This window comes from Ceratotherium simum, chromosome 31 (assembly GCF_057802395.1).
Source record: "Ceratotherium simum simum isolate JZ-2026a chromosome 31, ASM5780239v1, whole genome shotgun sequence".
Classification (NCBI taxonomy): Eukaryota; Metazoa; Chordata; class Mammalia; order Perissodactyla; family Rhinocerotidae; genus Ceratotherium; species Ceratotherium simum.
This window is the reverse complement of record NC_141930.1, coordinates 32,869,565-32,895,504: the sequence shown is the minus strand read 5'-3', so window position 1 is coordinate 32,895,504 and position 25,940 is coordinate 32,869,565. Positions and strand designations below refer to the sequence as shown.

The 25,940-nt window shown below is 37.4% G+C and overlaps 1 protein-coding gene across 6 annotated transcripts in view; it reads right to left on the bottom strand.

The window, feature by feature from the left end:
• Nucleotides 1-10,268: 10,268 nt before the first annotated feature.
• PCMTD1 (protein-L-isoaspartate (D-aspartate) O-methyltransferase domain containing 1) overlaps nucleotides 10,269-25,940 on the bottom strand; it is a 74,658-nt gene continuing 58,986 nt past the window's right edge. For all 6 annotated transcript variants that reach the window (XM_014791526.2, XM_014791525.2, XM_004435691.3 and 3 more), the window contains 3 exons: nucleotides 23,682-23,853; nucleotides 21,710-21,833; nucleotides 10,269-13,700 (listed from right to left, as the gene is read on the bottom strand). In XM_014791526.2, the coding sequence (XP_014647012.1) occupies nucleotides 13,333-13,700; nucleotides 21,710-21,833; nucleotides 23,682-23,735 (546 nt within the window). In that variant the 5' untranslated portion in view covers nucleotides 23,736-23,853 and the 3' untranslated portion in view covers nucleotides 10,269-13,332. The remainder of the gene's footprint in view (nucleotides 13,701-21,709; nucleotides 21,834-23,681; nucleotides 23,854-25,940) is intronic.

The window sequence follows — 25,940 nt, the reverse complement described above, 5'->3', positions numbered from 1 at the left end:
AATTCCTTTCTGGAGAGAAAAAAGCCATCTTTGAGCCATGGCACTTCAGGGACAGCTGGGAGCAACCTTAAGGTATGAAGCCTTCCTTGGAAGAACAAGGGATCTGAGCAGGGGAGCGTTACCACAATAAGCAGCTTTTGGACTCAGCACAACTGAGATAAGTGTCATATCTGGCTTTGCTGGCAACTAACAACATGGAATACCCCCAGAAAAGCTATTGGACATAAGGGGGAAAAAAAACCTGATCTTAAAGGGCCCAAGCAGAAATTTACCCGTTTAGGAAAGCAACCTAAAATCACCAGACAGAAAGGTGCACAGTCCTTTGGTGAAAAGACATTTACCTGATAGGCTCTGAGTGCATCTCAGTGAGAGGTGCAACCTCTCCAGGGACTGAGACATTAGCAGCAGCTATTATTGTGACCTAGTACAGGCATGCTGACAGATGCTGGCAGATGCCATTGCAGTTCTTCCCCTCGCCTATTAGCCCAGGTTCTGCATCACCCACTAGTGCACCGATTAAATCCAGCTCAGCCAGGGCAGACAGCAACCCGTAGAGACTGGCCCCACCCAACAGCAAGCCCCCAGGCAACTTGTGGGCCTACATAGGTAGGGTACCTGGAATCTCTGCAGCCTGATGAGTGGGTCCGCCTCTGCAGGGCAAGGTGTGTGCAATGAGTGGGCTTGGGTTAGTGGAGCATGTAGGGCCTCTACAGTGGGGTGACTGGGTCCACTTCAGTGGGTCGGGGTGTGCCCATGGGGCAGGACTGTGTTGATGGGGTGTGTGGCCCTGTGGGCGGTGGGGCTTGTCAGCTGCAGCCGACTTGTGCTTCTCAAGAAGCCACATAGGGGATCAGCCCCACCTTCCAAAGCCTGAAATAATTGGGTGCTCCCATGTCTGGGGTCGGCCCCACTCAGCTGCAATCCTGAGAGAGCTGACAAGAGCCTTGCAGGCTGGAGGCCTACAGCAATTGTAAGCCCCTGAGCCTTGCAACTCGTCATGCTGGGGACCTACGCACTTAACCCAGAAAAACTGCAACAGGAATGTGCTATTAGACCTTACAGCCAACTGTGCTGGGGCTCCCCATGCCCAATAAAGTGACTGAAGGGTCTGTAGCAGCCACACATAGCTGAGCATTACAACCAGCCAGCCAAGGGGACAGCCTAGCCTTCCTGAGCACCTACAGTAAGAGCAACCCTGCCACAACCGAAGGACACACATACCCACACAGGGGTCACTCCTGGAACATTTGGAACTGATGATGAGAGGGAAGCACACTGCTGGGCCTCATAAGGCATCTCTTACATAAGGCCACCTCTCCAAGATCAGGAGACGTAGCTGACCTACCTAATACATAGATATAAGCACAGAGAAAGAGGCAAAATGAGGAGGCAAAGGAATACATTCCAAGTAAGGGAACAGGACAAAACCCCAGAAAAAGAACTAAATGAAATAGTACATTTCTAATGTACCTGAGAAAGAGTACAAACTAAAAGTTATAAGGATGCTCACTGATTTTGGGAGAAGAATGGAGGAACTCAGTGAGAACTTAAAGAATTGGAAAATATAAAAAAGAACCAATCAGAAATGAAGAATACTGGAAATGAAAAATTCACTAGAGGGTCTCAATAGCAGAGTAGATGACACAGAAGAACAGATCAGGCAGCTGGAAGAAAGACTAGAAGAAATCACACAGCTGAATAGATAAATGAAAAAAGAATTAAAAAGAACGAGAACAGTCTAAGGGACCTCTGAGACAACATCAAGTGCACTAACATCCGTGTTAATAGGTGTCCCAGAAGAAGAGAGAGACAAAGGGGTAGAGAATCTATTTGAAGAAATAATAGCTGAAAACTTCCCTAACCTAAGGAAGGAAACAGACACCCAAGTACAGGAAGCACAGAAAGCCCCAAACAAGATAAACCCAAGGAGGCCCACACCAAGACACATCATAATTAAAATGTCAAGAATTAAAGATAAAGAGAGAATTCTAAAAGCTGCAACAGAAAGACAACAAGTTACATACAAAGGAAACCCCATAAGGCTATCAGCTGACTTCTCACAGAAACCTTACAGGCTAGAAGAGAGTGGCACGATATATTTAAAGTGCTGAAAGGAAAAAACTTACAGGCAAGAATACTCTACCCCGGCAAGGTTATCACTCAGAATGGAAGGAGAGATAAGGGGTTTCCCAGACAAGCAAAAACTAAAGGAGTTTATCACCAAGAAACCAGCCTTACAAGAAACGCTAAAGGGGCTTATTTAAATGGAAAAGAGAAGACCACAAATAGGAAGAAAATCATTTAAAAAAAAAGCAACAACATCACTGGTAAAGGCAAATATAGAGTAAAGGTAGTAAATCAATCACCTATGAAGGTAATAGGAAGGTCAAAAGACAAAAGTACTAAAATTATCTATTTCTATGTTAAGAGGGTAACAGATACACAAACAAAAAGAGGTTAGATACCATACCAAAAACATAAAATGTGGGAGGAGGAGAGTAAAAGAGTAGAGCTTTTAGAAAGAGGTCAAACTAAAGAGACCATCAACTTAATATAGATTGCTATATAAGTAGGTTAGTATATATGAACCTCATGATAATCACAAACCAGAAACGTATAATAAATACAAAAGTTAAGAGAAAGGAACCTAAACATAATACTAAAGAAAGCCATCAAACCACAAGGGAAGAGAGTAAGAGAAGAAAGGAACAGAGAAGAACTACTAAAACATCCAGAAAAAAAGTTACAAAATGGCCATAAGTACATTCTTATCAATAGCTACTTTAAATGTCAATGAACTAAATGCTCCAATCAAAAGTCACAGGGTGGCCGACTGGATAACAAAACAAGACCCATGTATATGCTGCATACAAGAGACACACTTCAGACCTCAAGACACAAACTGAAAGTGAAGGGATGGGAAAAGATACTGCGCGCAAATGGCAATGAAAAGAAAGGTGGGGTAGAAATACTTATCTCAGAGAAAACAGACTTTAAAACAAAACTGTAACAAGAGACAAAGAAGGGCACTACATAATGATCAAGGGAACAATCCAACAAGAGGATGTAAGACTTGTAAATGTCTATGCACCCAACATAGGAATACCTAAGTACGTAAAGTAACTATTAACAGACATAAAAGGAGAAATAGACAGCAACACAATAATAGTAGCGGACTTGAAGACTCCACTTACTACCAATGGACAGATCATCCAAGCAGAAAATCAAAAGGGAAACACTGGCCTAAAATGACACATTAGACCAGAAGGAATTAGTACATTCTTATATTCCATCCCCAAACTGCAGAATGCACACTCTTTTCAAATGCAGATGGAACATTCTCCAGGACAGATCACATACGAGGCCACAAAACAAGTCTCAATAAATTTAAGAAGACTGAAATAATACCAAGCATCTTTTCTGACCACAATGGTATGAAACTAGAAATCAACTACAGGAAGAAATTTTAAAAAGCCAAAAATGTCGAAACCATACAAAATGCTACTGAACAATGATTGGGTCAATGAAGAAATCAAAAAACATCTGGAAATAAATGAAAATACGACATGCCAAAATTTATGGGAAACAGCAAAAGCGGTTCTAAGAGGGAAGTTTATAGCAATACAGGCCTATCTCAACAAACAAGAAAAACCTCAAATAAACAATCTAACAGTGCACCTAAAGGAACTGGAAAAAGAAGAACGAACAAAGCCCAAAACCAGTAGAAGGAAGGAAATAATAAAAACCAGAGTGGAAATAAATGAAATAGGGACTTAAAAAAACACAGAAAAAAAAATCAATGACACTAAGAGCTGGTTCTCTGAAAAGATAAACAAAATAGACAAACTTTTAGTTAGACTCACCAAGAATAAAAGAGAGAAGGCTCAAATAAGTAAAATCAGAATTGACAGAGGAGAAATTACCACGGACACCTCAGATATACAAAAGATTATAAGAGAATACTACGAAAAGCTATATGCCAACAAACTGGATAACCTAGAAGAAATGGATCAATTCTTAGAATCATACAACCTTCCAAAACTGAATCAAGAAGAAACAGAGAATTTGAATAGACGAATCACCAGTAAGGAGATTGAAACAGTAATCAAAAACCTCCCAAAAAATAAAAGTCCAGGACCAGATGGCTTCCCTGGTGAATTCTACCAAACATTCAAGGAAGACTTAATACCTATCCTTCTCTAACTCTTTCAAAAAACTGAAGAGCAGGGGAAGCTCTTCCCCTGAGTTAGCTGCCTAATTCATTCTACAAAGCCAATATTACCCTAATACCAAAACCAGACAAGGGCAACACAGAAAAAGAAAATTACAGGCCAATATCACTGATAATCATCAATGCAAAAATCCTCAACAAAATACTAGCATATTGAATACAACAACACATTAAAAAGATCATACACCATGATCAAGTGGGATTTATTCCAGGGATGTAGGGATGGTTCAACATCTGCAAATCAATCAATGTGATACACCACATTGACAAAATGAAGAATAAAAACCACATAGTCATCTCAATAGACTCAGAGAAAGCATTCGACAAGATATGGCATCCCTGAATAAAATGGGTATAGAAGAAAAGTACCTCCACATAATAAAGGCCATATATGACAAACCCACAGCTGATATCATTCTCAATGGTGAAACACTGAAAGCTATCCCTCTAAGAACAGGAACCAGACAAGGATGGCCACTTTCACCATTCTTATTTACATAGTATTGGAAGTCCTAACCCAGAGCAATCAGGCAAGAAAAAGAAATAAAAGGGATCCAAATTGGAAAGGAAGAAATGAAACTGTCACTATTTGCAGATGACATGATTTTATACACAGAAAACCCTAAAGAATCCACCAAAAAACTTTTAGGAATAATAAATGAATATGGTAAAGCTGGGGGATACAAAATCAACATATAAAAATTTGTTGCATTTCTATACACTAACAACAAAGTAGCAGAAAGAGAAATTAAGAATACAATCCCATTTACAATTGCAACATAAAGAATAAAATACCCAGGAATAAATTTAACCAAAAAGGTGAAAGACCTGTACACTGAAAACCATAAAACATTGTTGAATGAAATCAAAGAAAACACAAAGAAATGGAAAGATATTCCATGCTCTTGGATTGGAAGAATTAACATAGTTAAAATGTCCATACTTCCTAAGGCTATCTACAGATTCAATGCAATCCCTATCAAAGTTCCAACAACATTTTTCACAGAAATAAGACAAAGAATCCCAAAGTTTATATGGAACAACAAAAGATCCCAAATAGCCAAAACAATCCTAAGAAAAAAGAACAAACCTGGAGGTATCACACTCTCTGACTGCAAAATATACTAGAAACTATAGTAATCAAAACAGCATGGTCCTGGCACAAAAAGAGACACACAGATCAACGGAACAGAATCGAGAGCCCAGAAATAAACCCAAACATCTATGGACAGCTAATTTTTGACAAGGGAGCCGAGAACATATCACAGAGAAAGCAAAGTCTCTTCAATAAATGGTGGTGGGAAAACTGGACAGCCACATGCAAAAGAATGAAAGTAGACCATTATCTTACACCATACACAAAAATTAACTCAAAATGGATTAAAGACTTAAATGGAAGACCTAAACCATGAAACTTCTAGAAGAAAACATAGGAAGTACGCTCTTCAACATCAGTCTTAGCAACATATTTTCAAGTACCATGTCTGTCCAGGCAAGAGAAACAATAGAAAAAGTAAACCAATGGGACTACATCAAACTAAAAAGCTTCTGCACAGCAAAGGAAACCGTCAACAAAACGAATAGACAACCTAACAACTGGGAGAAGATATTTGCAAACCATATATCTGATAAGGGGTTAATATCCAAATTATATAAAGAACTCATACATCTCAACAAACAAAAAAACTAACAATCCAATTAAAAAATGGACAAAAGATCTGAACAGACATTTCTCCAAAGAAGATATACAGATGGCCAACAGGCACATGAAAAGATGTTCAACATCACCAACTATCAGGGAAACGTAAATCAAAACTACAAGGAGAGATCACCTCACGCCCGTCAAAATGGCTATAATTACCAAGACAGGAAACAACAAGTGTTGGAGAGGATGTGGAGAGAAGGGAACTCTCATACACCACTGACGGGAGTGCAAACTGGTACAGCCACTATGGAAAACAATATGGAGATGCCTCAAAAAATTAGAATAGAACTAGCATACGATCCAGGTATCCCACTGCTGGATATTTATCCAAAAAGCACGAAAACACGTTTGCGTAAAGATACATGCGCCCCTGCGTTCATTGCAGGATTATTCACAATAGCCAAGGCTTGGAAGCAACCTAAGTGCCCATCAAGGGACAAATGGATAAAGAAGACGTGGTACAGATACACAATGGTATACTACTCAGCCATAAAAAAGGATGAAATATGGCCATTTGTGACAACATGAATGGACCTTGAGGGTATTATCGTAAGCGAAGTAAGTCAAGAGGGAGAAAGTCAAATACCATATGATCTCACTCATAAATAGAAGACAAAAAGAATAATCACATAGAGACAGAGATTGGATTGGCAGTTACCAGAGGGAAAGGGGGAGGAAGGAGAGTGACAGGGGTAACTAGGCACATGTGTGCAGTGATGGATTGTAATTAGTTTTTGTGTGGTGAACATGATGTACACCTGAAATTTATATGATGTTATAAACCAATGTTACCACAATAAAAAAACCAAAATATAAATTTAAAGAAAAAAGCAGAAGAGAGAAGCAGCATGCCCTGTGCCAGGCTCACAGCAATCACTCTGTAAACACTGGTTGAATAAATGAATGAAAAAATTTTTTTAAAAATGTATAGCACAAAATATCATTTTGTAGTAATATTTATAATGAATGTAAATGGATGGAATTCTTTAAGGAAAATTCAAACATTGTCAAAAAAGTTTTTTAAGAAATTCCGCTATATTTTGTTAATAAGAAACACACCTAATACATAAGGATACAGCAAAGGTCAAAAATAAAAATAGAAAAAGATACACTATGTGACTACTAATCAAGAGAAAACTGCTATATGAACATTAGACCAAACAGACTCGGACTCCAAGACTATGAAGAGGGTTCCTACATGTTAAAGGTTCAAATCACCAAATAGACATCGCAAACCTGAAGTGTACTATCATGTAGTATCATCACATCAAAATACACAAAGCAAAAATTCAAAGAACTACAAGAACGAATTGATATTCCATCATCAAAGTGAGAGATTATGCCAGAAATTAATAGATGGTGTAAGCACACACATACACAAACCTTTAGACAATATTCCATTTGAACAATACAATTAGAAACTTGATTCAACTGACATTTATAGAACACTACACTGAAATGCAGAATATATATTCTTTTTAGACACACCAAGCCATTTATTAAAAACAACCATACAGGGGAAATAAAACAAAAAATATGGCTTCTCTTGTTCATCACTTCTACTCAGCACTATACTGGAGGCCCCAACCAGCACATCTGGCAAAATGAAAAAATAAAATCCAAAGGAAAATATAAACTGTCTTTATTTAAAGATGATTTGATTGTCTATGTAGAAAACTTAGAAGGATCATAAGACAGTGTTAGATTTCAGTAATGTAAAAAAATGAATAAAAGGAGCAAAATATAATTTTAATAAATACAACAGCACTGAAAAACATGAAATATCTACAAATAAATCTAACAAAAGATGTTAGAGACAAAATTGTACACCTTTATTAAGACGTAATAAGATCTAAATAAAAGGAGAGAAGTGCCATGTTCATGGGCTGTAAGACTCCATACCATAAACATGTTAACTCTCCCATAAAATGATCTATAAATTCAATGTGATGCCAAAGAAATCCCAAAAGAATTGTGTGTGTGTAATCTAAGAAGCTGATTCTAAAATGCATATCAGAGTCTAATGGTCCAAAAGCAGCCAAGAAACTCCTGAAATATAAGTTGAAGGGACTTATGTTACTAGATCAAGAATTATTGTAAATACACAGAAAATAAAACTGTGTAGTTTTAGCATAGGGATCCATAAATCGAGTAATAACAGAAGGCCTAGACACAGAGCACCAACATAAGAAAACAAATTTAAGACAAGTTAACACCGCAGATCAGAGGAAAAAACAGGGACTTTTCAAAAAATGGTGCGGAAACAATTGATCAACAAAGTAACAAAAAAAAACAAAGAACCTAGATTATTTCCCACCTGACACAAAGATCAAGAGCAGGTACACTATAGACGTAAACATGAAAGACAAAAATCACACAACTTTTCTAAGAAAATATAAGCTAGTATTTTCACGACCTTGGGATTGCGCATGTGCGAAGATGAATTTGACAATTACACTTGAAAATGCCAGTTCATCAAAAGACGCCACAAACAGAATGAGAACAGCCACAAACTGAGAAAAGATATTTGCAGGCGTGTCTGCTGGTTTCGCCACAGACATCTTTGCCACCAGCGTTTTCGCCACGTCACTAATTGGCCATAAAGGCAATTCTGCTGTAAAAGAGAAAATCATGAAAAATAAAAAAAGGGTCATTAATTTAAAAGGACATAATGAAACATGAAAAAATGAATAACGAAATTAGACTTTCTTGCAAAATACAAAATATTTGAAAACATTTAAAATGTGTGTATGCAGATGCATGGCAATGCTGCACCAAGAACTGATTATTTTGTGTGTGAATTGTACCTAACTCAGCACTTCTACGGGTTTCTTCCTTCTGTGTGGGTTCAAATCTATTCCCTTGAAGAAGAGGCCCTTGGCCTCTTTTTCTCCTCCAATGTAGTGTGTTTCAGAATAAAAAACCAACTCTTGGGGCAAATCATCGTCACCTGTCAGCTCGATAAAGCCACCTGTCAGCTCGATAAAGCCATCAGTAAGATATGGCTAATTGGAAGAAATGCTAACTATTTTAAGACCACCACCACCATGTCTACTCATCAATGTATAGCCCCTTGTAAGGGCTAAGATTTATATTACATAAAAATGGGAGTAACTGCGAGAACTTCATCAATGAAGAAATGAAACCAAACTGCAAAAAAAAAAAACACCTGTCACCCAGTTATTTCATCTTTTACGGCAAAACAGCCCCACAGCCAATTAGTTACTCAGAAAAAAAGCTTTCAGCAAAGATGTCTACAGTAAAGATGTTTACTACCTGGAACTATCTGCAATACGTGTAACTGACAATGGATTAATATCTAAACTACATAAGGAAACCCTAGAAACCAATTCTTTAAAAAAGAAACTACCTAATGTTACAAGACATGAACCGGCACTTAACAGAAAAAACCGAAAACCAAGAAACACTTGAAAAGATACAAGACCCCCTTAACAAGTAACAAAGCCCATATCACTTCACACTACCCAATAGGCAAAAATCACTATCAAATGTAGGTGAGGATATAGCATAATTAGAACATTTAAACACTGCTGGAAGGAACATATATTGTGACACTATTTTGGGAAACAAATTTGCACCATCTAGTGAAGGTAAACGTATACTATGACCCAGTACTTCTACTCCTAGACATACACCCTAGGAAGACTCGTGCACATCTACAGCCACAAGACATGTTGAAGAATGTTCACAACTGAACTATTTGAGAGAACAAATGTCCATCAACAGCAGAATGAATAATTAAACTGTGAGTTGTGAATGTTAACATAATATACAACATGGACCAATCTCCAAATGGTAATGCAAAAAAGTGAGCTGCAGAAGAATGCATACAGTATGATTCCACTTACACCAAGTTGAGCATGTATGAAGCCAAACAATATATTATTTAGAGATACAAGCATATGGGTAAAACTAGAGCAAAAAGCAAAGTTCTGATAAATACAAAAGAGGTACCCCTGAGAAGGTAGGGATTAAGATGAGATTGGGAAGCGGCACACAGGTTACAGTAATGCTAGTAGGCAACCCTAGTAGTAGGTACACACGTGTAGTTACATGCACACTGAATTATTTTTGAATTATTATTCCTTGTACTTTGCAGATATCTTATAAATATCCTTCATTATCTAATGAATATTTTCTAAAAATAAATTTTTAAAAAACCCTAAATCTTCAGAGGCGGCAATAGTCAAAAGGAAATGAGATGTCCAAATACAGAAAACTGAATACCATAACTCAGCATATATCCATAGGTGTATTGAGATTTTTCTAATTAAAAAAGAAGAGAAAAAGAAAAGCCAGTGCACTGGAGAATGATGCTTAATTATATGCAACTGTTTATTTAAAATAATTTTCCAAGTCTTCCCATAATTTAACAGGTTTTGCTTCACTTTTATCATCTCAAACAGCTAGAAACCAACACTTACAATTTTGCATTTTATTTTAACCACTATGTACGCTACTTTAATGACATTTTTCTTTATTAATACTAGAACCAAATATATAGACCAACAAGCAGTACAGGCAAATTATCTCCTGGGTAGTTCTGGGTCGTTGATAGTTTCTCGGGTTTTATCAGATTGTGGTTAGTGCAATGGAGTCGATTCTCACTCCTAGCAACCTTGCAGCAGAACAGAACCCTGCTCGGTCTTTTTGTGCCATCCTCTCACCTTCCAGTGTTATCTCAGACAATGCTCCACTGTATTCATGGGGTTTTCACAGCCAATTTTTTGGAAGTGGGTGACCAAGTCCTTCCTAGTCTGTCTTGTCTGGAAGCTCCACTGAAACCTCTCCACCATGGGTGACCCTGCTGGGTTTTGAATTACTGGTGGCGTAGCTTTCAGCATCACAGCAACACACAGCCACCACAGTATGACAACTGAGAAACAGAGGGTGTGGTTCCCTGACTGGAAACAAACCCCAGCTGCCGAATCTTAACCACTTTCTGGATGCTATTTCAAGCATCTCCAACTAGATGTCCGACTTAGGAAAATCATGCTACTTCCCTAGGCCTACTTTCTCTCTGAAAAATAAAAGACTAGATTAGATTATTTCTTTTGTTTTATCTGGCTGTAAAATCCCATGAATATATTCCTCATCATTTTCAATTAACTTTACTCTGTCTTTATTTGCTACTTCATCTATAAAGCATAATTATCCATACCTAAGTAATCATGAATTCATTAAAAAATAAACACAAACCAAAATATTCTTAATCATTCTAATATATTTCCATTAATCGATAAAAGGGCTTTCACTTGAAATTTCATTAGTTATTTCTACTTCTTTATTTGAAGTCTATTAAGCCACAACTGTAAAATGAATGCATTTAAAAACACAAAAGGTACATATCAATGACAAAAAATATGCAATGATCATGAAAATCTGCTGTACACTTTGTCAAGGTCAACAGAATGAAAGACAATATGAAAAGTCAATCTTCAAATATATCCTTAACAAAATCTCTCCCTTGAATAGTAAAATCATCATTTAAGAATATGTATGTTTACATATCTGGACACCAGCTCCAACAACAAAGGAGGGTGGGGATGCTGGAAAAAATACATGGGCACCAGGAACTCAAGATTAAATTCCTAAAACTAACATTTAATTCAAAAGAAAATGAACATTTCTAACAGATGACAATTGTATGAAACTATTTTTTTTCCTTGATAGAAATGAGATGGGGCATCAACAGTTAGTAATCATCTATGAAAAACTGTGGCGATATCCCCAATCACTGGTATAAAACAAATATCTTTCATGAAATTATCTTTCGCACTACTAAAATATCCTTATTTACTTGGAATAATTCATGTTTAGAATATTTTAAGCACTTGCTTTTAGATGTGTGGAATTACCAGAGCTGAGATTTTTGAAACCATCTATATATTACTAATAGTTGAATCTTTGCAGAGAGATAACAATCCTTTCCCTATACCTTGACTGGGTTGCCTTAAGCATATTTGATCAACTGTTTAATAGTGATGCTGGTGGTAATAAGTGATACTTTCAAATTTGTCCTTTTCAAAAATATATAATCCATGTAACACTAAGTAGTAAATATGTTATACTGTAGACTTTCTTAACAAGGAATGACTGTTTTCAGGCCCTAGTAGAAAGAAAAGAAACAAACCAATAATGGCATTTACTACCTGTTTTATCACTGATAAGCTATAACTAACATTCAAATGATGGATAGTTTAAGTACGTGATATTAAGCGAAAAATAAAAATTATTATAATTCTACCCAAAGAAACAAACAAAAAAAACACATGGGAAGAAGTTAAATGAGCACAACGTAGGTCCCAAAGATTACACTATGATTCTGAACTGCATTTTCAAAGCAAAAGGCATCTACATACAATGTCTGTGAATATTTCCTATACTACAAAGATGAATTGCAAAGCAAGTGTAGGCTAGCTCAGCCCTGCCTTGTCAAAGACAAAATATTCAGATGAACAAAAAGTCCTGTCTGCTGAAGTGTACCCGTTATCCAAATCTGCTCTGGCTGTCACTCAGGCTTATTCACTCGCTGTCTGTGCTGTCAATAGTCGTATAGGACGACGGATTTTTTTTTAAAGCCAACATTTTAGAATCTAGAAAAAACTGTCTTCTAAAACACCAGAGAGTAAGATAACCTCATTATTTTTAAATACTGAAAATGTAAAGGGTCCATACAAATTAAGAGTTGTATTAAGTATATACTTCTTACTTCAATATTCACTTGATGTGCTCTTAAAATCTCTATGAGAGAAGCAGATCTTTTCCTCATGTCTTTTGGCAATAGATTCAAAAGCAAAAGTAGCAGTGCTGTTGAATTCCATGAAACTTTTTTTAAAGCTAAATTATTCAATATCTGTATTGTTATTGCACTCATATATTGCCCGGAATACATCTATAGCAACTCAGCAATAGTGACTGCAACAAAAGTGGGTCTACACAGCATTTGATTTCCTTACTAGAGAAGAAAGTTTCCATAGAAGATATGCAAACAGCTGCGATTCAAATCAGATTATATACGCTAAACAGTTATTTAACCTTCTATAAAATTAAATCTAACCCTCACCACTACAAATCTGCAAGGAATCAGAAAAGGATTTACAGTAGAGTCTTGACTATTGTTGCATTCCACTCTTGGAGTCACTCTGACTTAAAACAGTAATTTTTCTAAGATTTAAAGAAAAATATATTTTATAAAAGGGATTCTTTTTAATCACTGAATACATCATTTTTATTAAGACACAAACAAGTTATACTTTTTTCCACTATAATTTGCTCTGATGAAAGAAAGAATTCTCTCTTTTAACTCCTAACAAATGCTACATTTTCAAGACTAAAGGAATTATCAGTAGGCATTCTTTCTTCTTGATCTAAGTTATTTTTCTCTAAAATATGTCAAGTAAGCTTTTAAAGATTCAGGAAGGGGGAGCTTCATGATTTTTTCTCTCAGTAAATTCTGAGGTGGCTCCTCTGGCTTCACGGCTTCACTGTGATCTTTCTCCTCCTCTTCTTTGTTATCTTCTTCCATTTTTTCATCCTCCTCACTGTCTAGAGGCTGAGGAATAAGCTGATTACCCACAAATACGTAAGTGTTAATTCTCTGTTTAACTCTCTTTCTTTTCCTTTTGGGGGGAGCCCTCTGAGGAATCCCCTTGGCCTGCATCTCGTCATTTATGAAATTTCTAAGTGTGCGTCGAATGTAAATACGAGCCAAGTCCTGGAGATTCCTGACAGCACAGGGGGCTAAAAAGAAACACACACACACACACAAAACACAAAAAGCAAAACATTATACATTGTTCATTTCTTCACAGAACAAAATATGTATTTCTCAGCGAATATTAGAAAACATAGAAAGTATAAACACTCTGGCTTTCATCTAACAAAGATTTCACGATGCTTACTATACGCCAAGCACCATTCTAAGCACTGAGAACAGTGGACAGTACAGAGTTTACGTGTACAGATATGTGTGTGTGTGTTCCCATGCATATGCATAAAGATTCTTTGGAAAGATAAATGAGAACTTAGAAACAGAGTACATGAGAATTAAGTAGTTAGAGGACAAGAATAGGAGTGAGATTTTACTGTACATATTTTTTTATATTTTTTGATGTTGAAAGCACTACCTAGTCAAAAAACTCAAAGGCAACATTTGAACAGCTGCCTCAGTCTGAACTCTAAAGCTATTACACACATGCATGTGCACACACACAGTTTCTATCTTTCTGTAAATCAACAAGCAGAACTGGTTCATAGGCGAAGGGAAACCAGAAACCAGCATGATAAACAAACACTTTAATAGCCCAAAGAAACACCAAAGCTTTCTTTAAGTTACTGATGTTCACTTCTATCCAATACATCACCGAGTTGGAACATATCCTGTCTGCTTCCCTCCCATCTCCCTCAGATACATAAATGCAGAAGCCCTAGAACCACATACTCTTCTTCGTAGCCTGTTCCAATACTTTCCACATAGAGAAATAAATTCTCTATAGTTCCCACCTGAAATTTACTTCTCCTAGTTTCCATCCCTGTGGAAATAAAACTATTGTCAAGGATCCTTCTCAAATATCTAAACAAAACATAGTTAAACAACATTAAAAAAGTCTTCATCATTTATTTTTTATTTCTTTACTTTTGATACTCTTTTCTGGATGCCTCCCTTCCAAAAGTTTTTGTTAGAACATTTGAAACCCTGCCTTCTTGAGTTATTCACGTGTGGTCTGTCTTTGCCATCAGACTGTGAGCTCTAGGAGGGGAGGAGCCGTGGCGTTCCTCTTCACACTCTGCACAGGGCCCTGTAGGCACTAGCCTTGCACAGTACATCATGCTGTCCAAGGCTCACAACGTGCTTCCTGTGTTCTTCTCCCGGTACCCCAGTGCCTTGGGCTATGCCCAATCACAAACTGGATACATCCTGCCGTAGTAGGTATAGCTTTTCACAAAACCCCAGGATAGGAGACTTTTTAGACTGATTCAAAGATCCCTTAACATACACCTATTTGGCCCACTACAAAACCTTTTCTTCAAATTGTCTTTTTTCAACTCTCTACTGAAACCTGAAATGGAAAAGAATTCCAAAGAGCCATATCGGGCATGTTTGGCTAGAAATCATTTGTTCTACTGTCTGGGCCTGCCCCGCACTATATGAGGTGGAAACTGAAACTACAACAACTGGAGTTCAAACCCTGCTTCTCCCAACAATTAGTTTTGTGAACATGGATAAGTAACAACAGATGTGAGATCTCACGCCTTCTATGTTAAAACGTGTAAAATATCACCCACTTTGCCTACCTTACAAAACTGTTCATTAAGTTATTTAACATTCATTCAACAACTCTGTGTTAAACTATATACCAGGTACTGTTAAAGAACTCATTCAGACAGCAGATGATTTAGACTAAGAAAGTCCTTGGTCTTATGCAGATTATATGTTTGGGGGGGGAGGGTGTTGATAAAAAATAATTATGGAAAAAAAAACAAAACAGGGAATATGGGAAAAAACACCAATGATGCAGAAAGTAACACAAGGGCATGGCTACTTTCGATTGGGCAGTCCAAATGGTCTACCTGAGGAAGTCAGTCTGAGCTAGGATCTAAATGACATGAGCAAATAGCCATGTAAATACCTTGGGGCAGAGGGAATATCAAAGCCCTACGAGGTACATGAGCTTGGCATGTTCAAGGAGCTGAAAGAAGGCTAGTGTAGGTGAAGTTTGGAGCAGGAGGAAAATAGTAAAAAAAAACCTGATCATGCATGGTCTTGTGGAATGTGCATTACATTTACCATGCAGCTACTCACGGGTTTTCATAAGCCAGAGGTTACATGAAAATGATGCTCTGGCTCCTCTGTGGAGCACAGATTGTCAAGAGAGAAAGTAGGTTAGCTGGAACACTCCAGTAATCCATGTGAGATATGACCACACTATGGTGGAAGTGGGAGTGGGGGAGGGTAGCAGTAAAGATGAAGAGTAGTGGACAAATCTGAAACATATTTTGAAGACAGGATGAACAGGAATTGCATGTGGGAAAGTTTTTGGCCCAAGCGACTAGGCAAACACTAATGTCAATTACTGACATGACAAAAAGGAAGAACAGTTTGAGGAGAAGAAAATCAAAAATTTGTTTTGTTTGTGTTAAAACTCAAGTGTCTATTACCTACACAAAATGGAGATTTCAGGAATAATAACAACGACATACCAGTCACCATTTTGATGTTTTACGTGTAACAACCCAGTTAATGCTAAGTGAGGAAAGTGAAGTCAAGAGAGTTTAAATAGCTTGCTCAAGGTCACAGAGGTCCTAAGTAATGTGAGCTGGGACCTGAATGCAGGCATCTGACTTCAGAGTCTATGCTCCTTTCCAACCACAAGCAGTTTAGTCATGACTCTGAGACTCAGGGGCAAGGTCAGGGCTGAAGATAGAAATCTGGGAGTCATCAGCCCATTGTGACATACAAAGACCAGGAAAGTGCCCAAAAGGAAGTGTAGACAGGGAACAAGAAAGGCCGAAGCTCGCGCAGACTCTGCAAAAGGGGAGGGTGGAAAATAATCTATAAAAGAGTTTTAGAAATTAAAAGGAGCTAAGAAATAGAAGCTATAATGAGTCTTTTCAGCTGCACTTGAACTTCTCTTACATTACTGGTATTCTCTTTCAATACCTTAATTACGTTATTCCTCTGCCAACACTGTCTGTTATTCCAGGGACACTGTTAGAATAATGAAGCTTTCAATCCTAAACTATCAGAATACCTGAACTTCATAAAAACCAACTAGACCCAGAGTGGAAAAGGATTTAGACTTTATTTTAGCAGTTTCTAATACTCAGAAGTCCTAAAATAGCATCCACATCGGCTTCATTTAAAAGTTCTTCTGAATGATACAAAAACTTTTAGATAATTCTCAGCCCTACCTATTAAAAAATCACCAATATTTTCTATTCTTTAACATTCCCTTGTTTCTAATGCTTCCAGTTATGAGAGAAGAATTTAATGGACCAGAAAATACTAATCCTGACTGCAATAAAATTTTATTCTGAATTGAAGCTTTCACTCCAAAATTACAATTAAGGTTATCTCTAACACACACATGTAAGCTCTGTTTGTTTCCCAAAAGGAAGTCTCTATTTAGATTTTATAGGAACCCAGCAGTCAGCACTTACATTTTTACTTGTTAACAAAGACTGAAAAGGGCATTTTATTTAGGTAAAATCCACAAAACCAACAATTTTTTGCTATTTTTAACCTATAAAAACAGCAACTTCAAACAGCTCAATCTGGTATAGTGCCACAATTTATGAAGTCTCTTTTGTCCCTTGTGATACCATGATTTATAATAAGAAATATACATTTGGCTTCCCATTCCTGACACAGAGCTCCTAAGACACCTGAAATTTCCTAAGTGATAAGAGCATAAAGGTTGTTCATAAGAAGTTCCTTTCAACTACACCCAAGTTGATGTTAATGAGGTGACTTTTGGTAAGCCCCTAAGGATGCTGGGCTGGTTGTCAGGGCAAACCAACCATGTGATTAGAGGATTGGAACTTTCAGAGGGGGACGGGCTGGAGGTTGAGTTAATGACCAATGACCAATGATATAATCAATCAAGCCTCCATAAAAGCCCTAGCTAAAAGGGTTCAGCAATTCTGGGCCGATGAATATGTGGAGGTGCTGGGAGGGTGGCACACCCAAAAAAGGCATGGAAGCTCTGCACCCTTCCCACATACCTTGCTCTATGCATCACTTCCATCTGGCTGCTGTTGGATCCTTTTATAACAAACCGATAATCTAGTAAATAAACTGTTTTCCTGGGTTCTATGAGCCACTCTAACAAATTATCGCACTCTAGGAGGGGGTCATGGGAGCCTCTGATATATAGCCAGGCTATCAGAAACACGGGTGACAACTTGCACTTGGGACTGGTGTCTAAAGTTGGAAGAAAGGGGCAGTCTTGTGGGATAGAACCCTTAACCTGTGGGGTCTGTGCTAACACAGGTTAGTGTCAGAACTGAGTTAGATCACAGGACACCTAGTTGGTGTCCGCAAAGAAATGGAGAATTGCTTGATGTGGAAAAACCCACACACCTGGAGTACACCAGTATTCGGTGGGTGGTGCACAGAGGAAACAAAGTTTTCCTTTAGTTGATGGAGTTTTTCCTTTACCCCTTTCCAAGGGGCCTGCCCTGAACTTTAAGCAGTGTATCGTTTTTAGAATGTCTTACATCAAAGAAAAAACAAAGAAATATGACTTTAAGTTGAATAAAAATTAGTGATAAACCTGAGGAAAAGTTATAACCACACTTCAGTAACTGTTTATATGAGCAATTTCACAGCTACAAAATACATTTAGCCAAGAATTTGCCTGTGTACTTTTTTAGGGTTTTTTTTGTACTAACATTCTTTCATATTTTAACTCCCTACAATTAATGAAATAATGTTCTCTGAACAGAAAGCTATTTTAACAGAAAAGGAAACTGGCTCTTATTCTCCATACATCCTATTAAATTTTGACAATAATTTTCAAACTTTTTTCATTCTGCGAACATTACTACATGAAGCGTTTTTTAGAAATTCAAATTCCTGACTCATTTTTATGTTGGTAGCTGATGACTTTTTTTTCTTTTTATGATAGAAACTTTCAAGTACATACAAAAAGAGAGTCAATAGTATAAGGAACCCCATTTATACCAAACACTCAGCTTCAATAATTACTCCTTATGGCTAATCCTACTTCATCAACACTCCATTTCCTCTTCCCATCCCTCTCCCAGATTATTTTGACGAAAAGTTTAGACAGATCATTTCACCTGTAAATATTTCAGAGGTGTGAAAGATTTTTTTTAATTTAGGTTCTTCCCCCATTTTATCCTTTTCCACTAAATTTACTCCTACTTTACATTCACAGTTATAAATGTCAATCAACCCAACCAATGACAGTCTCATTAATTACCTAGATCTATTTGTGCTGACTCCTTAAAATGAAGAACAGAAACTGTTCATTTACAGCATATCATCATTCATAAATTACGTTACCATAAACCACATTTACAACCAAGACTCTCCTAAAGGAAACCAGGAAAACTGTCAGATAAAAAGAAAAATGCTGAGGGTTCTAACAGTGTCAGTTACGAAGTGAAACACTTAAATAGCTATTGCACAGAAATCTACAGGGGCTCTAAAAGTACACTTACACAAGATGCACATTATGCTTATGGCTAGGCCACTGTCAAAGCCAAATTGTGCCAGAGAATTTTTTCATTACTTCTCTTTGTGACTTTCCAACAAGTTATGACAGGTTAAATAAAACTGTCATAAATAAACTGTAATTCTAATGTTGGGAAAATAGAAGCAAGGAAATAGCTTTGTTACTACTCTTGCTTTTAGCAAGGAGTTTAAGTATTCAATATTATAGTATAGTCTACTATGTTATATAGTACATATATTTTACACATACATTTATACATACATACATGTATATATATGGGTGTGGTGTGTGTATAGTCTACTAAAAAGTAGACTTCACTGAAATAACTGTATAATGCAGCTAAATATAAGTGACAATTACTTGATTCTGGTGCTAGAAAGAAAGAAATCCCCTTCGGTCCCAGATCATACCCAGCATGTATCTCTTTTTGACTAGACTGGAAAGAAGTTTAAATTTAACATTTCAGCGGAGTAACTTTACATTTGTAATAGAATGAGTCTTTTTTATAATCCTTTGGTTTGTTTTTTATCATTCTTACTTTATTTTTAATTTTCCTTATACTCAAGTTTCCTTATATAATAGTTTTATGTGGATTTGTTGTGTAGGTTGACTCAAATCTTTTCCATAAGTAGCATGTATTAGCAACAAGTATATCTGAAAAAAATGGTTGATAACACTTTCTAAATTACGAAAGGTTCAAATTTTTTTTTTTTTTTACAACTGAGTGCCTAACTTCTTTCTAAATGAGATCAAAATAAGAGCACTGTGTCAGAATGTATGAATCTTATGAATCCATAGAGACTGGTCAACAGGTCTCCTTGGACGGCAGCTCCTGTTAGAGAAGAACGCTAGTGAGCCCTCTCCCAGGGTCCCGAGAAAGAGACCTCCATGCCCCTGACGTTTACCGCAGAGCTCCATAGGTCTCTGTGTCAGCACACTCACTCCTCCCTGAGGCAGGAGGAGCGGCTTGTATAGTCTGTGTGTGTGGAAGAAGCAGCCATGGGTGGCTCCTCCCTTTGGGATATGTCTCTTTTCCTCTGGGATATGTCTACTTACAAGTGCACAATGGAGCTCTGCTCACCCACATATTTACAGGGTAAGCTCACATGGTGGGGGCTGGCCACTGCTGCCTGTAACTGGGAGGGTTAAGTCTGTCTAATTTAAAGGTACAGACCTAAGCCATATTCCCCCACCTACTTTGGTTGGTAAAAAGTTGACATTTCAATTCCTAGCTATCTGATCAAGTCCATCTCTCCATTGGTAACAACCTGAGCAAGGAAAATGGGGGTAATTTACTGATCCTAAAAATTATTACATGCCAAACACTTTATAAATACTACTTCATATAATTCCCAAAACCACCCCAAATGGCCACAAAATTACATACCTTGAAAGAGGGTAAAATGAACATCGAAAATAAAAAATTTCTCTATAAAGCCAGGTTCCTATGAAATAAATTCATTTAAAAAGCAAATTAAAGCAAGAGGTCTACTACGGTAAAGTTCGTTTTTGGTAAAGAACTTTACTTAACGATTTCTAAAACCATGATATATGTTAAACCAATTAATATTTCTCTCACCTCTTCTCTCTAGAGATCTCAGTAGCCCTCACTAAACTGATTACTCTCCTTCTTGAAACACGTTTCTTTCTTGGTTTTCACACTGTGCACACTGGTGTCCTCCCATCTCTCGGCCCTTCCTCTGCTAAAATTTGTCTTCCTCTGTTTTATCTCTGAATTTGGTGGACCACAGGTCCAATCCTAACACCTCTTTTCCATCTCCACTCTCCCCTAAGTGTTTTCATCCATTCTCACGGCTTAAAGTGCCAGCTTTATGTTTAGGATTCTCAGTTGATACCTCCCTCGTGCAGATTTACATCCACTTGACTACCTGACATTTATATGCTAACAGGAAACTCAAACATGGTCAAAATAAAGTATCTGATCTCCCTACACCTATTTCCAAACTACCGCACCCCTAGTATTCCAAAGAGCAATGAGCGGTGCCATCACTGAGTTACCCGCTCAAGGCAAAACTTCAGATCCCTCTTTCCCTCCACCGTCTACACAGTTCACTACGTTCCTAACTTCAAACAACTAGATCCACAGCAACACTGACTCTCTCCTTGAGTGTAACGAAAGTCTTGTATAATCTATCCTTTACGGCCTAGCCAATGAGCTTTAACTACCCTAAAATATATTTCTGGTCTTGGAACGACCAAGCTCTTTTCAGCCTAAACAAAGGCTTTTGTGTTTGCTGTCCCTCTGTATGAAAAATGATGCCAACAAATTTACTATAATTAATATATTCATTTTTGTTTGACCTGCCCTTTCTTTTCCTGTTTCCATGAAGGCAGCTAACAGTGCCTCGTGCGAGGTAGGGGCTTCATCCACACACACACACACAAAAAAAGTTGAATAAATCCTTCATATATTGAATATATTACTACTGTATATTTGATTTAATTCTCCATGATTACATAGTCCATTAAACCCCAAGCATAGGAGTTAAGTCACAGTTCGACTGAAAAGGACCAACAGCTACTTACGGAGTCCCACAGAATCTGCTTTCCCATTATCATTCTTACTTGGTTGCACAAGTGGAGCAAATGAAACAGCAAGGATATTTTTACTTTCCCAAGTGTTTTGTCCAGTTCGCATAATTTGTGTTAACTATTTAGAGGGAAAAGAGAAATAAAATAACTTAATCCCAGAAACGTGATCACCTTCATCACAATTTTGTTTTAAAGAATAATTGTCAATGACTGCTATATAATCACTTATATTTGAATGCAACCAAATTACTTTCATTTAAATATTTACCATAAAGTAATATATTTGCTGTTCACGATAGATATTTCAATGCAAATGGAATATCCAAATATGGCCAAGTGACTCTGATGTTATATTTGGGGTCTGATAGCTTCTAGGGGTATTATTCCAATCCATACCTGCCACTGGCTTCCAAAATATACGTCTCACATGGGTTCAGTAGTTTAGTTAAAGCATTAAACTAATAAAACCATGTTTTGATTACTGTACCAATGAGTCAACTTCATGATCTTCCATGATAGTAATAAAATATAGATTCTAACTGATAATTCACAAATAAATGCAATTAGTCACAAAGGGATTAGAAGTTATAGCTACTCAGCAAACACCCATTGCTAGTTCTTGGAAAAAAATATTAGCTCAGTACACAGCTTAATCAAAGTGAATTAGTATCTTCAGTTTATATTATAAAAATCAGCCCATTACTATATTTTGCATTAGTACAACAGTATATAACAAATATGTAATAAAATACTAATGATAAACCATATTTTAAATGTTTGAAAAAGCATCTTTAAAGGAAAACAGAAAAAGATTGTTCATCTAGGAATCTCAACTCTAGAAGCATCCAAGGAACATTTTCCCAGGAACGTTTTTTAATGAATGGTTTTATATTGTCTTTTTAATAACTGACAAACAATTTGCTACAGAGCACAATGCATGGTAATGGTGAAATCCACTGAGCTGCAAATAACGTGTTGTGATGTTAAGGGACCCCCCAAGATATATAAACTCCAAAATGATCATGCTAAGTCCCAGTCATCTTAGACAATCTATCTTCTACTGTACAAACCACAAGGTGTTTTAAAAATCTCAGATTTAGGTTAACGAATATTAAAGATACTCTTGTGTATGTGTGTGTGAGGAAGACTAGCCCTGAGCTAACATCTGTTGCCAATCCTTCTCTTTTTGCTGAGGAAGACTGGCCCTGGGCTAACATCCATGCCCATCTTCCTCTATTTTATATGGGACACCACCACAGCACGGCTTGATAAGTAGTGTGTACACCTGCACCTGGGATCCGAATTTGCGAACCTTGGGCCGCCGAAGTGGAGCGCACGAACTTAACCATTATAGGACCAGGCCAGCCCCCTAAAGACACTTTCTTGAAATACATTCTTATAAATTTTTTAAGTAATTTGGTCTTGAAAGCCCCACCCATTTTGTGAATAAATTAGTATTTCATATATTTATTATACCTAATAATTCCAAACCAAACGCAGCTGAAGAATATTTTCAAAAGGGATCTACACAGTACTAAATGAAAATCTAAAAATTTACTTGTTTCTTTAACGGAGTTAAGCAGTTCAGACCAAACCCCAAACAGGATTTCTTTTCTGTATGTTCAAAGAATTAAAGAATGTTGAAAACCAAACAGCTAGCAGAGATCATCACATTCAACTCAACACCTCCAGGTGAGGAAACTGAGGAGGGAGCACCCAGGCCAACACCACTCAGGCAGCAGCTAAGCTTGGGTGAAAGCCCGTCTCCTCTAATCCTAGTATAGGGATCTCTTCTCTCTCTGCATTGCTTAAATCACTAAGACTCCATTTCAAGTTTTTTCTATATAGATCTGAGAAAAGTACTCCTTTAAAAATTACAATGTACTTCTCACTGATGTATCACTTCCCACCTTAAACTAATGTGTTTGCTTCCTAGGCCATTAAGCAAAAGGACAGCAGAAGTCACCTGATCTTCTATGGGCATGACTAGAATGCCTCCCACTTTTAGTAATATTTTCATGTAGTTTTCATGGTCTTTCTGGACTCCAGCTCCACAGTAAATTCGATCATACTGATGACTGTCAGATGCTATCTGGAGGCAATTACCAACCACAAATGCAGGTTCACAGAACTCAAATCTGCATGGAAAAACAAATATATTTTAATTCATTTAAACAAAAGATTATATCTAAAAGAATAATATAATTCAGCTCTTTGAAATAGTGAAGTTATCAAAATCAATTATAAGAATATCATTATGAAATTTGATTTAAATATCATTTATGAAGTTTAACACTGATCACATATATTGTTTTACAGTCAGTAATACAGTATGTTTTTAAAACATTAACCTATTTTTGCCACACTGAAACCTCACTTAAGGCTTAAAAGGTGAATATAATGAAAAGCCTGTCACAACACCAACCTTGTGATGCCCCACAAATGACACATGATAAGGATGAGAACAAGAGTCAGACCACTCTCCACTGCCCTTTCCAAACACAGCTGAAGGGCCAGTGGAAACGGGAAGGACTCGTGCAGCATTCAGCTCGGTTTGACTTGCCTGCTGTGTATGACAGTGGCAAAGCGTTGTCAGGAAAACACGCCAGTGTCCTGCCCGTAGACCCTTGCAACCACTAAGACTAGGGAGACTTTCCTAATAAATTTCAGCAAAGCTATGTTACAGGATTGGGACAGAAAGCAGAATAAATAGCGTTTTTTCTTACTGCTGCTTTGGCCCCTGTAATCTCCCTATGCAACAAAAGAAGAGAGACAGTTTCAAAGCCACGGCATTTTATTCAGGCTGCTTGTTCCTGGTTCCAGTGTTGGTTCATGGTATACAGAGTTATGCTTTTACAAACTATCCTATTTAGACTTCTACTTCATTCCTTAAATTCTGACAAGTCTGAAAATAGTCTCTAACATATAACATGTAATTAAAACTCCAACGCACTAGTAAAACATGTAACCCCTTTTTAAATTAATTCATGGAATATCCTTTCACTTTTTTTTTTTTTTTTGGTGAGGAAGATTCGCCCTGAGCTAACATGTGTGCCAGTCTTCCTCTACTTTGTATGTGGGATGCCTCCACAGCATGGCTGATGGGTGGAGTAGGTCCGCGTCTGGGATCCAAATCCGCGAACCCAGGCCGCCAGAGCGGACCGCGCTGAACTTGAACCCCTAGGACCCCTAGGCCACAGGGCCCGCCCCCTCCTTTCACTGTTAACTTGTTTAAAGTTAATATGACCACACAGCAAAATCAGGCTATCACTGAGGATGAAATAATTTACATTTTTAGTCTCAGCATGCAGTGAAAAGTGACACCGAGTGAATCATAATCATTTTTACTTTGTAAAATGTATCCTGTCTTTAGTAATTAACAGACTTATTACACAGTAAGTTTCCATTAAAATTCACTGTAACACAGACACATTATGATCTCTGATATTTAAAGAAGAGTCTGCCCGATTTATACCCTCTCCTCAATTCATGAGTTCTTGGTGGAGGGGAAGGGGTTGGCGTGGGGGTGAATAAACAGTGTATACCCTGTACCCTCTGCCCACCCCCCACACTAAGGCAGTCCATGCCCTACTATTTCTTTTACTGTAACCGCCTCCTCACTGCTCACTTTTCAGGTCTCCTTTCCATCATTTTGCTCCCTACTGCACAGGAATAGGTCCAAGGTCCTCAGAGTGCCACAGGGTGCTCTTTATGAATCTAGCGTCAAGATGCCTTTCCAGACTTATTTCCTGGCTCTGCGCCTACCCATACATACTATGTTGTAGCCAGACTGAATTATTTAGTGCTAATTGCTTAGAGGAACTATTACAAAGTGTTTTGAAACCGTGTAACTGTGTATTTGCTGTTCCTTTGACTGAAATACCCTTCCCTCTCTTCTTCCTTTGATAAACACCTACTATCCCTTCAAGATACAGTTCAAATATTAGCTTTGCAACGAAATCTTACCCAACTCTTTAACAGCATCTCACTCTTTCTACTTACATAGTACACACAAAAGTGTGAACTTACCTAGGTTAAGGACCATGTTTAATTTCTTTTTTATACTCAAGACTATAGTACAACCTATGATTGCCTAAAATATGACCAAAATATAATTTCTTGGCTTTTTAGTAAATTATGTACTGAGGATCACGTGGTTTAATCATTTTATCAAACTCACCTGGTAAGCATTCTTTAAAAAGTTAGACTACTACATTCAGTGAAG